The sequence below is a fragment of the Phyllopteryx taeniolatus genome, chromosome 11, assembly GCF_024500385.1.
Source record: "Phyllopteryx taeniolatus isolate TA_2022b chromosome 11, UOR_Ptae_1.2, whole genome shotgun sequence".
In the NCBI taxonomy this organism is placed as follows: domain Eukaryota; kingdom Metazoa; phylum Chordata; class Actinopteri; order Syngnathiformes; family Syngnathidae; genus Phyllopteryx; species Phyllopteryx taeniolatus.
Genome location: NC_084512.1, coordinates 26,507,689 through 26,520,823, shown reverse-complemented (window position 1 = coordinate 26,520,823; position 13,135 = coordinate 26,507,689). Strand labels below are relative to the sequence as shown.

General features: G+C 38.4%; 1 protein-coding gene across 1 annotated transcript; it reads left to right on the top strand.

Moving 5' to 3' along the window:
- The first annotated feature begins 4,165 nt into the window (after nt 1-4,165).
- mrps5 (mitochondrial ribosomal protein S5) lies at nt 4,166-13,123 on the top strand. Its single transcript, XM_061790267.1, has 12 exons — nt 4,166-4,257; nt 4,594-4,725; nt 5,474-5,599; nt 5,668-5,781; nt 5,873-5,992; nt 7,205-7,239; nt 9,290-9,380; nt 9,924-9,970; nt 10,236-10,293; nt 11,522-11,584; nt 11,684-11,820; nt 12,720-13,123. The coding sequence occupies exons 1-12, from the start codon at nt 4,209-4,211 to the stop codon at nt 12,942-12,944; spliced, it is 1,197 nt and encodes a 398-aa protein (XP_061646251.1). The 5' UTR covers nt 4,166-4,208; the 3' UTR covers nt 12,945-13,123.
- The last annotated feature ends 12 nt before the right edge of the window (nt 13,124-13,135 follow it).

Genomic DNA, 13,135 nt, shown 5'->3' with positions numbered 1-13,135 from the left:
GTTGACTTTTTATGAAAAAAGACGTTACGAGAAAAAATTTCAATATTTACCTGGGGGGCAAAAAAATCTATTTTACATGATTAAAATATGTCCCATTATGTGATTAAAGTAGTCCTTTGCACACACACAAAAAAGTTGGAATATTATACAGTTAATGTTGTATTTTTCACAGCAAAAAGAGTCATAATTTTACGAGGTTAATGAAAAAAATAATTATGTTATGTGATTAGAAGTTGTGTTTTCATGAGGAAAAAAAAGTCGAAATGTTACACATTTAAACTTGCATTTTTTGTTTACAACCAAAAAGTCCAAATTTGACGAGGAAAAAAAATATGTTACTTCACGAGATTAAAAGTTGTATTTTTATTTTTACAAGGAAAAAAGTCGCCGTGTTACGCAGTTAACGTTTTATTTTTGTAATCAAATAAAAGGCAGAATTTTACACAAAAAAAAAAAAGGTGACACGAGAAAAAAAAATGTACGTTTACGAAATTGCAAGTGTCAAAGACGGTGATTTTAGCAGCATGTATACGCTCTCGAAAGATGTGCGTTAAACCTTTTCATAAGGTGTACATCAAATACAAGTTGGAATTCAAGCGCTGCCTGCTTATTGATTTTTCTTCTTGCTTCTTTTTGTGTAAATGGCGCAAACAGCTCCACTCATCGCCGTGCTGACAAGCTGATAGTAACACGGCCGCGCGTTGCATTGTATTCCTGTGAATACGTCGATGATTCACGGCTAACGGCTAGCGTCCGTTTCGTTTTGCCGTAATGGAGGCGGGAGACCGAGTCTGCGTCGCCCGGGTCGCGGCGAGACGTTATCGCACCTCCGTTACAGACTCTCCAAAGACGGCAGATTGTCAGGAGGTAGTATCCGAGCCGTAACAGAGGCGGGAGATTGGAGTCTGCGTCGTCGTCCCTGTCAAAGGGAGTAGTGAGTGAGATGATGTCCTGCCTGTCTTACGGCTCTCCATAAAGTGGAAAATGTTCGGCAGATGGACGTTTACCACCTGTGTTACCAAAGGTGCAAAATGGTCGTGGGGTAGTAGCAGAGCCTTCACATCCCAAACTTAAAACAGGGCTGTCAAACTCATTTTTGTCGAGCGCCACGTTGTAGTTACGATTTCCCTCAGAGGGCCGTTATGACTGTGAAACCATATAAATGGTTGATTACCTCCTATTATTGTAGATACACATCAAATACTGTAGATGAATAACTCTAATTCTGATATCAGAAGTCAAGGATACTAGGTTGTTCAGTTACTGGGAAAACAAAACAAGGGGGATTGGTAACAAAAAAAAAATGCTTGCAATAGTTTAACATTATTTATTACATATGACAATTTAAAATTTTGGTACAGATCACAGGAGTTGATGCACATGCTTTGCTTTCGCGGGCCGGATCTGGCCCCCGGGCCTTGAGTTTGACCTAAAACATTACCTGAGCAGTCACTGAATGTATTTTGTTTAAAACAATATATATTTTGTTCTCAAAGTTTTTTTTTGTACAATTTTATTTAAAATGTTGCATCTACAGTGCGAAAAAAGAAACAGTTTTTTAATAAATTGTTAATTATAACATAACTTGTATAGTTAGTAAAGTTTTTGGAAGGTTACAATTTTATGTTAAAATTGCCTTCATCACATTTTGCTGGTTAACATTCATAACGTTTATAAATTAGTTTTGTTGAGAAAAATCTTTTGTTGAAATGTGACTTAAAAATGGCCTGTATCATTGAAAAAAAGTTTTTTAATATGTTACTTAAAACATTCCCTGTATTGTTTATAAATGGATTTTGTAAATAAAGTTTTTTGTTTGTTTGTTAAATTGTCACTGAAAACATAGCATGAATAGCCAAAAACATTTTTAATAACATTTGAAAACATTGCCTATAGCATTAATAACATTTTGTTAAAATGTGACTTAAAACTGCCAATACAGTTCATAATTTTTTTTTTTAATATTACCTAAAACACAGGTTTTTTTTAAAAATATATAAAATGTTACTTAAGACATGCTTGTACAGTTAATAGTTTTTTTTTGTTGTTGTTGGGGTTTTTTTGGGTCAAAATGTTACTTACTGTATTGCCTACAAAGTTTATTTTTGTATGCAACCTTGTTTTAAAAGCCTGAGATTGAGCTGCCATTTGAAGAAAAAAAAAAAAACAATTTCAAGCATTATTTTTTTGGAGGTCCTGCCTGCCACGTCGCAGCGTGGGCGCCCGTGATTACACCCCCCCCCCCCCCCCCCCCCCCCCTCGCACGCCTCTCAAACTGCGGAAGCAGCTTGTCGAATGTGTCGCATAATTACCATCAATCACGTCCAGAGGCTGGATGCTGATTGGCGAACCTGCTGCACGCGCGAGGAAAAAAAGCGCTCGAATGACAAGAACGAACGCTGTCACGAACTCCCGGTGCGACATTTTCATCAGGGGTGGCCAAAGTATGGCTCTGGGGCCACATATGGCCCACTACGTTTGTTAATCCGGCCTACAGGTCATTCACATTATCAAGAGTCAATTTAGCCGTTTATTTCCCTAAATTTACAAATTTGTTGGTTTTTTTTATTCATTGACTTCACGCTATAATTGGTTAAATGATTCATTGTAAGTAATATGATTAAAACACTTTTGTATACACCTTTAACATTTCTTTATTTTGTCAATTAACTGTTTAGTCAACGATCATTAAATTACAATAAAATGAGATTTAATTTTTATTTTATTATGAAAATAAAATTTGACAATTATAATTAAATAATTAGCAATACTAAAATTTAGAAACAAAGATGATCTATTTCACTATTACAATAAACTATTTCACACATTTTTGCATACACATTAGATTTTTTTTATTTTTTTTCCACTGCAGATGACCTTCCCCATCTGCCCGTTTTCAAAATCAGATGTCACCCTTCTTTACAAATGTTTGCTCACCGGTGATGAATAACAAATCATCTGCAAATACTCAACACATTGCATGACACTCGAGCAACAGAAATGTGTTCATTTGCAGCATTTTGGTAGCAATTTCCCTTAATGTCGTCTCCCTTGGCGACTTCAATTTATTCTGCATGTTGTAATTGTTCCTCGTCTCTTGATGGGATAATTGATGCCACAGGGGGAAAATGAGGCTCGGCAAGGTCTTGCATAAGCAGTCAGTCATCACAGAAGCCGCCGAGTGAAAAAGCCTGTAAAATTATTTTCTTCAGGTTTCTTATTCGCATAGCAAAGAGCTAAAAGGATTCAAATGTCATTCATGTTACCGTCCATCCATATTTCTATATTGTGTCCATGTTTTCAATACTCATTAGGGGGCACAGGTGAGCAAATCGCAGGGTACATTTAGACCAAAAAAAAACCAAAAAAAAAACGTTTACACCGACGGACAATTTAGAATTCTCGATTATTGTTTTGGGAATGTGGAAGTAGCCTTAGTACCCAAAGAACCCCCACACAAGCACTGAATAAACACTGAAGGTATTTTAAAATTTAAAATTGCATGTATTTTTAATTAAGTACAAAACAATACTTAAATAACCCCCACAAAAATACTTTTTACATTGATTTATTTTTTATTTCAAAATTAAACATATACTTAATTTTAAATGAGTGATTAAATTGTCAAAATGAGAATACTTAATACAATACTTATATTAGGTGACCAAAAGTAAAATTGAAAGATTTTTGACCTGACACCTCACTTCCACATTTTGAGGACCATTATAAATACAACATGGCGGTATTAATTTAAAAAAGTAATTTATCAACAATAATTATCCATTAATTATTTGATTCATGTAATTGTATTTATATTATATTATTTTTATTTTATTTCAAATTAGTGGTGAAATAATATAAATTATAAACTCAATAAAATCTAATAGTAAATATTCCAAATTAAAATACAATAATAAAAAATGATTTGCATAATGTTTCCTGATATTTGCACCCTTTTTCTGAACAGGCGAAATTCGGACACCTCGGTAGTACTGGAGTAGTAATTTCTGACTTTTGATTTTTTACAAATTATTACATACAATGAATTACAAAAAAGTGATACAATTAGCAAACTTACAATAATTACTACGTGCAATTCTAATAGAAATAATGTTTTAAAAGATATGTACGTTGTTGTTTCTTGTTTTTAAACAGGCGAAGCGCGGCCACCTCGCCTCTGCCTTGTGAGGACCCGTCGGAAGTCCAACATGGCGGCGGCCATACGCGTGTGTTGTGCCCTCCGTATCACCGTTGGAGGTGAAGTATTTGTCATTTATTTCCCTTGTTTTGATTATTTAATGACCGTTTTATGACGTTTCTGTGTTTGTGATTAAAAATTTAACATGTTTATGAATCGGGGAAAATCCTGCATAATGTGTCAGTCATGATCTGCGTTCGTAATTACGCTGCTTGTACAAAATAGTACACCCAATATTAAGGCGGCTGCCTTTCCTTCTTTTCTTTTTTTGTTGTTTATTTTGCTCATTGTAATTTAGTTTTCGTTATACAGTGGAGACGAAAACAAAAGCGCACACTTTCATTGAGACTGACTGACCGTTTTGTCTGTCCGATCACGGCTGTCTCTCTCCTCAGGTGCAGCTCCCCTCCGAGCAGTAGGGGGCGCCCTCCACGGATCCCAGCTGCTCAGTGGAGCGTCCCCCGCACTTCCTCTTGTGCCCGTCGGGTGTTGGCAGCCAAGCAGACACGGCAGCTTTTTCAACAAGTGTAAGGACAAATGCTGCCATCAGGAGCCCTTTTAAACTGTCGCTAACTAAAACAGCAGCACTGACAAAGGCAATTATCTTATATGGAAGTTTCGTGTCTATAATCATCTTTTTTGTTATTATTTTTTTGGTGTAAAATTACATATTCTGATTCATATAAATCATTTTTTTACATTTTAATATGACATGGATGTTGATTTATTTTGACAGCTTTGTCGTCCGTATTTAAAAACATCTGCATAGATGTGACTGTGGTTTTATGTATTGAGTTTTTTAAATGTATTTATTTAATGGGCGAAACTACAATTTTGTCATTGTTTTTAATGTTTCGTTATTTTTAGGTACGTTTTTGCATTTGTAAAACTGATTCTTTTTAATGGGCACAGTTTTTTTTCTGCACTTGTTCAAATGAAAACTATTTTTAAATACCTTTAAATGTGTGACTGTAGTTTCAAGCAGGCTTATATTGAATTCTTCTTCTTATTATTTTTTTTTTATTATTATTACTAAAGTAAAATATGTAGTATTTTCTGTGTTATAGTATAAGAACAAAAAGATCTTTTTTTTTTTTTGGATCATCCTTATTAAGGGATGCTCCACAAATTCTCAATAGGGTTGAGATCAGAGGATCGGGGTGGCCACATCTTGTGTTTTTCAACCTGTATATTCGTAGCAGCGCAGGGAATTCAAATGTTATCATGCGATCCTTTTGTAACGCGTGTCCTCATTGCTTGCGTGCTCCTGCACAGTGACGGCCGAAGAGCTGTGGAAAGGCGTGCTGGCCGAGTCGGGGGCCGGCGCCAGGAAGGGTCGAGGGAAGAGAACCAAACGCAAGCTGAGGAGGGACCTGAACCGAGGCCAGAACATCGGAGAAGGTGAGGAACACTTCGGACCGCGAAGAGTTTAAAAGTGAACGCGTGTTGTCTCTGACTTGACCGCGTAGGGCACGGAGGCTTCCTGTGGCCCGGGCTGAATGCGCCAGTGTTAAAAGACGGCACCGTGCAGAGTGTGAGCCGCAGAGGCCAGGCCGAGCAGCAGGAAGTGCAAGCTGAACTGGGTACACACAGACGCGCACACACACACACACACGTGTTGATGTGCATGGTGTGAAATTGAATATGCGCTGACGTTGGTTTCCTCCCTTGAAGTGCGTCAGCGTGACGAGTGGGAGAGGAAGAGGAAGATGAAGGTGAAGCGGGAGCGAGGCTGGACGGGGAACTCTTGGGGGGGCACCAGCCTTGGGGCCCCCGATCCGGGACCAAACGGAGGTAACTTTGATGTTTTTTTTTTTTTTTTTTTTTTACATTATTCATTCATTACTTCCTTCCCAACCTACATGTACAGTATAATTTACTTTTACTCCTCTGACGATTGTTGCTGGGGTGCCTTTTCTACAAATGACTTTCTTCAGACTTCTGATATGGTTATAGTGCCATAGTGTTTTGTTTTGATAAAGCAATAAGTGTTGATTTACTTTCCCATTGTAGGGGATTTTTTTAATAGATTTTTAAAATGCTTTTGATTTAATTTTATTGTATTTCTCAATTTATTTATTTTTTTTAATGTGTATTTTAATTGTTGCAGATTTTCTTTTAACCCTATTTAAGAGAAACATTTTGACATATCTTTAAATGTGTGAATGCAGTTTTATACATATCATTTTTGTAAAATAAAATTTTTAAAAACGTGTTTAGACTTTATATATTTTATCAGGTTTTTTACCCTATGGGTGATTTGTAAACATTTTTTACATTTATTGAATTGGTATGTATTTTCTTTGTGACCCTAAAGAATACTTGTATAATAATATTTAATTACATTTTAAACAAAAAAGGAAAAGGAAATAAAATGTAATAAAACTAATGTTATAATAATAATGCAGAATATATATAATAGATCAAAGTAATGTAATACAAAGCAATTTAACAGCAAGTGGATGCACGTCCATGCATATATAATGCACTATAGTAATACTAGTCATGTCTTTACATAATATAATATGTAACTGAGGTTGAAGGCTCACAAATGCGTTGCAAAGCTTGTCGCCACCTCTTGCTTGGACTTTTTTCTTTATTTTTTTTCCCCCCTTTTTACCGCTCTGGTGCCCCCACCGCTAACAAGCACTCTCAGGTTGTAAAAATAAAGTGAGGGAAAAGAAATCCACAAGAGGCCTGCACGCTGGATGTGATGTGCACCGAGCTGGAACTGCCTCTGATCAGCACCGCAGATGGTTGTGTGTGTGTGTGTGTGTGTGTGTGTGTGCGTGTGTGTGTGCTCGTCTATGTGTGTGTTATCCCATCTTTTTAAGGACATCCTTTGTTTGCTGTTAATTAAAACGGAACACACAGCTGTTTTTCTCAAAGAAAGGCGCTTTTAGAGGTCACTCAGAGCAATGCCAAAAGGGCTCATGGGTATTTTTCTGGGTTAGCTTGGACTGTTCTATATGTGCTAATTTAAATTTTTTTATTTTTTGGGGGCAGAGACCTACGAAGACTTCGACTCTCGTGTCATTGAGGTGAGTGCCTTTGGCCAACAATCGTAGATTGTTCCTGTTAAGTGCAAAAAGAAAAGACAAGACAAAAGAATGTAAAAGAGATATACATTTTGTGCGAGAGAGACAGGGGTGTGTGTGTAGGTTGAAGGGTAATGTACAGTGTGTGTAGCCCAGTGTGCGTGTTCATGTGTGTGCGTATCTGTACTTGTGTTCGTGTGTGCGTATGGAAGGGTAATGTGTACTGTGCGTATGGATGTGCGCATGTTAAACAGGACGTAACCTTAACTCTATTAGCGCTACTTGATGCAACTAAGTTCGTGCCTCAAGGTCACGCACGCACGCACGCATAATTTTGCACAACGAGGTAATATGATTTTAAATTGAATCTATTGCTATTTTTCTCATTTGCTTTTTTTTTGGTGTGGATGGGTGTCCCTCAACCTGCTTCTTTCAGCGTGTGCGCGCGCGTGCTTCTAGACACACACGCACACACACGATTAGGTTGTGTGTGTGTTTTCCATTGATGGATCTTCTACAGCCCTGCCGTAGGAGTTAGACTCCCCCCGATGGCCACTTAAAGTTAGCATCGCAAGTGCTTTTCGCCGTGTGTGCATGTGCGTGTGTGTGTGTGTGTGTGTGTGTGTATACGTGTGTGCGCACATTCAGTGTAGCCTAATGAAATGAAAAAGGTTGGACTCCCAAGGACGATGACACCGGCATGCCATTAAAGAATACAGCCAGCAAGGTAGAGGAAAGGAGTAGGGGGGGGGAGGAGGATAGGAGGGGGGGATGGAGAAAAGGAGCAAGGGGGTGAGGATGGAGAGAAGGGAATGGGTGAGGAAGGAGTACACAAAAAGTGGGATGAAACGGAGACAGCGCAGTGAGCGGTGATGTCCATGGCCACCAATCTTGTGTCTGTCGCTTCTGCTTTGCTTGAGTTAATTATATTTCCTTTCATTATTTCCTTTTCATCCGTGAAACGTACAACCTTGAAAGTTGTGTCGCTCGCTCGCTCGCTCAGAGGAGGACAAAGTGGCTGAATGAGAGCGAGTCTGCAACACGACTTTGAGTTGCGTTAGATGAGAGAGAAAATGAATTACTTGAGTTGGCATAACCATGAAATCAAGAATCGGGGAGGGAAAGCAGTTGCCTGATATTAAAAATCAGTTAGTACCCACATATATCAAAGACCATTTAACATCTTTGACGTCCCAAATATCTTTTGTAAACACCAAAGACAATTTATCAGGAACCTGACATATCCATCCATCCATCCATCTTATACCGCTTATCCGAGGTCGGGTCGCGGGGGCAGTAGCTTTAGCAGGGACGCCCAGACTTCCCTCTCCCCAGCCACTTCATCCAGCTCTTCCGGGGGGGGGATCCCGAGGCGTTCCCAGGCCAGCCGAAAGCACTGTCCCCCGATGTCTGCAACATCCAGTGCCTCTGGATTGGCAGACTGGGGTGGTTTTTAAGAAAGGGGACCGCAGGGTACACACCAACTACAAGGGGATCACACTCCTCAGCCTCCCTGGTAAGGTCTATTCAGGGGTGCTGGAGAGGAGGGTCCGTCGGGAAGTCGAATCTCAGATTCAGGAGGAGCAGTGTGGTTTTCGTCCTGGCCGTGGAACAGTGGACCAGCTCGACACCCTCAGCAGGGTCCTCGAGGGTGCATGGGAGTTCGCCCAACCAGTCTACATGTGTTTTGTGGACTTGGAGAAGGCATTCAATGGTGTCCCTCGGTACCGAACCCCCTGATACGGGCTGTTCGGTCCCTGTACGACCAGAGTCAGAGTTTGGTTCGCATATCCGGCAGTAAGTCGGACTCGTTTCCGGTGAGCCTGACATATCTTTTCGTAAATATCAAAGATAATTTATCGCAAACCTAGCCTCCGTTATATATCCATTCTGTATACACGCATGAGAACCGGGTGGCATTTGTCCCATAGATCTCTTCTCTGCGGTGTATCATTGCTGACCCCTAGTGTTTGTCACGCCTTTTTACACTTGTTTAGCTGTCCGTGGACTATATATGCGCACACCCATATTTAGCGATTGTCATTACCCGTAGGTGAAGAGCGTGTTCAACATGACGGCCAAGGAAGGCAGGAAGAGGTCCATCAGCTGTCTGGTCGCCGTGGGCAACGGCCAAGGCGCCGCAGGTATAAACATGCTGGACACTTCATTAGGTACACCTGACTGCACTACAGTTGCCCACCGCTGCAAGTCGCAATAATAAACATTAAAGAATATAATAATAAAAGGTTACATGATTTGCACAAAAGTCATAAGTGGTGCAGGTGTACCTAATGTTGTGTCCTAATAACTATTTGAATTATTTTTTCAATGCCTTTTAGGACATATTAGTATATTATTCATTTTATGTGAATTATATTTTGGCTCAATCAGTAACAAAGACAATTTTCTGTTTTCCATCTTGAATCCAAAGTGGACTTAGCTCAGCGCTCTGTGGTACACCATTCTCCAGTCGGTCTATACGGGATGGATTCTCAGTGCAGAACCAGAACTGAGTGTGGGAGTTTGATTAAAATAAAAATAAATACATGAATGAATCATACAAGAGCGTTTCAAAAGCTGTCAATCATCAGTTATTTTAACTTTTTTTGTTTGTTTTGTTTTTTGTTTGGTTTTTTTTGGTAACAAGGTCATAATGTGTGAATGCGGCGAATCCATTTTGTGTGCAGGTTTTGCCTTGGGGAAGGCGGCAGACAGAAACACAGCTCTCCGCAAGGTGAGGGCAATGATTAGAACTTTAATTTTGGACGTTATGAGCACATTGAACATTGTTTTTTGAAGCGTTTAAACTTATTGGTGGAGGTCATTGACCTGTGGTGGTGTTCAAAGATGAATCTTTTTTTTTTTTTTTTTTTTTTTTTTTTTTTTACAGCTCTTGAATTAGATGTGTTGTGCAGCTATTGAAATGCCTGTGAATGTATTTTATTGACTTTGCAATCATAATTGCTACTTTGTGTGTGTGTGTGTGTCTGTTTGCACAGGCAAAGAATCGAGCCATCCACTACTTGTACTACATAGAAAGACACAACAACCACACCAGTAAGTACACACTGACATTGTCAGCCACTACTTTTGAGAACCAAACTGTCGGAAAAATGTCTCAGAATTGTATGCCTCAATGTGAAATTGACAAAAAAATGTGCGATTGGCTCCCTAAATGCCATTGAGGACGTCAGCAAGGCTTTTTGTTTGCCTTGCTGTCCGTCAACTCAACACAATGACATAACAAAGTGAGCAACAAGGAAGGTTTGGCCTTTTTCTTTTTTTTTTTTTCTTCCCTGCTTGAGTCATGATGTATGATTCATTAGGCACACAATGTTCCTAAGAGCTCTTTGTTTGGCATTTTAAATGTCTTTTTTTCTTTTTCTTTTTTTTTTTTTAAAAGACATCACCCAGCAGGATGAAAAACACAAGAAAAATAGGGATAATGTGGAACAGAAAAAGCAAATAGCAAAAGACAACAAAAGATATTTGGTTTTAATAGAGGGCAGACACAAAGTGAAATGACATAAGCAATATGAAAAGTAGGGGGGTTAACTCTGCTAAGTCGACTTAAAAAATAGTTTGACACAAAATTTCTGCCTCAAAGCTCTGCCGAGAGAGAACAAATAAAAGGTTCCACCCAGAACTGTGTTTGCGCCGCCGGAACCCATATTTCACACGGACATTTATTGTAGACAGACGCAGTGTTGGGCCAATGATAAACTTTGCCAAAAACCACAAAGGAGCGTCTGTAAGTGATTTTTAAGACATCGTTAGATGTGTAATGCACGTAGAACATGATAAGAATGACTGAGCTGAATGGTGGTTAGCGTTTTTGTTTTTTAACCTAAAATGGTAATCGCAAGCGTGCCGATGCTAATCATGATCGCTAACTGTTTAGCATTTAGCTGTCTCAAACTCTGTGCACCAAATTTATTCCATGCACACAATACCAACATATGCAGTTTAAGGATTGAGGTCCATCCCCCTAAAATGAGAATAAAATGCATTTTGGTAGTAAAGAAAACAATATTTTGTAATAGTGACGTGTTTTTTGTTCACAAATAGGGTGTTTTCAGGGTTTTTAACTACCCCAATATCGACGCTAGTTTTGTATGCCAGTCAATGGCGTTTTTCATTATGTGTTAGCATTAAGCTAGTGGACTTTCGTAAGGCGAAGTTATTTGGTTTACTTAAAGTGTGTTTTATCTTTAACATCAACTTGGAATGGCAATAAACAGCTTAAAGAAAACACTTGGCTTCTTTTTATTTTTATTTTTGACAGTTTATCACGACATCGAATCCAAGTTCAAGAGGACGACGCTTCGTATGAAGAAACAGAATGAAGGTGCTCACTCAAGTTTTGTCATGGAACAAAAGGGTTTATTGTTGAAGTTGAAACAATTTTTTAAAAAAATTACGACTTTTTCCCGGTGTGCACTCCCAGGTTACGGCCTCCACTGTCACCGCGCCGTCATCACTTTGTGCAAGCTGATCGGCTTGAAGGACATGTACTGTAAAGTGGACGGATCGGTCAACCTGCTCAACATCACCAGGGCGCTTTTCTCCGGACTGGCCAAGCAGGTGAGCCCTGGCGCATTATGATAAAGATGTAAAACCTAGATTTGTTTTGATTTGAAATTATACAATGTATGCAATTACATTGTTTATAATTGAAAATATTGAATTTTTTATACTATATAGTCATATAGTATTATAAATACTGTAAAATCATCAAAAATGTACTGGTATAAAAAAAAATACTTTTTGCCAAAGAAAGAAAATCTGTTGTAATAATTTATTGTTCATTTGTTAGTAAATTTGAAGTCATTTATTATATATATATGTAATTGTTATTAATTGATAAAACATATTTTACATTGTATTTGTAGTTAACAATAAAGATCATCAATATTTATCATGCACCATTTATTTTTTTTTACTCATTTTAATCATTAAAAATGGATACACTATACAAATAATATTTGTAGTTCGTATTATTTAAACATTGAGAAGAATATTTTACATTATATTTGTGGTTAACAGTAATAAACGTGTTTTATCATGTCATAAGTAATTCAGGAGTTTATTTCAATTGTTCAAAATAGTCAATAAATGATATATACATATTTGTATTTTATATTTAATTACAAGGTTTGTTTTTTGTTTTATATTAAATTTTTACTAATTACAATGTTTTCTATACCATATCTCGAGACATTTTGAATAGTACTTTCTGTATATTGCCCTATTATGTATTAAAGTATTGCATATATTGTGTTATATTTAATAATAATTTTCAAATTATATTGTGTATTTATTTATAATCCTTTATTTTAATTTAATTAATTAGACTTGTATGCTAACATCGAGGAACGCCACCGTCTAGTTCCCGAAATGTTCAAGTTCACAAGCAATAACTCCTGAGAGCTTTTTAATGTACCAATCGTATTTAACGTTAATGGCTGCGCCGTGTCTCGCAGGAAACCCACCAGACGCTGGCGGACAAGAAGCAGCTGCACGTGGTGGAGTTCCGTCAGGAGCGCGGTCCGCTGCCCGTGGTGGTGGCGTCCCCCAAGGAAGGAGCCCGGGCCCGGCCGGAGCCCGAGGACGAGATCCCCGACACGCGTCTGCACTGGGACGACGTGCGCGCCGCCCAGGGCCTCAAACGCTCCATCTGGGCGGGCGTCAAGCGCACCGTCTGGTAGAACCGCAATTAATGTGTGAAAAGCTCATTTGTGTAGGTCTTTAGTTTCTAATTATGTAAATTAGTTGTATAATATAATAATAATCATGATTACATGTCACAAGGCAACATTCTTCCTTGTCTACGCTCATCTTTCTTTCCAAAATGTGCATTAAAAATAAAATGCAGCTCGAACATTAACTGGATTTCTTG

What these genes read in the sequence shown, in the direction of transcription:
- mrps5 (XM_061790267.1), top strand. Translation starts at nt 4,209, where the DNA reads ATGGCGGCGGCCATACGCGTGTGTTGTGCCCTCCGTATCACCGTTGGA. An exon ending in CCTCCGTATCACCGTTGGAG is followed by an intron (nt 4,258 to 4,593) that starts GTGAAGTATTTG and finishes CTCTCTCCTCAG; the next exon opens with GTGCAGCTCCCCTCCGAGCA. An exon ending in TCGACTCTCGTGTCATTGAG is followed by an intron (nt 7,240 to 9,289) that starts GTGAGTGCCTTT and finishes CATTACCCGTAG; the next exon opens with GTGAAGAGCGTGTTCAACAT.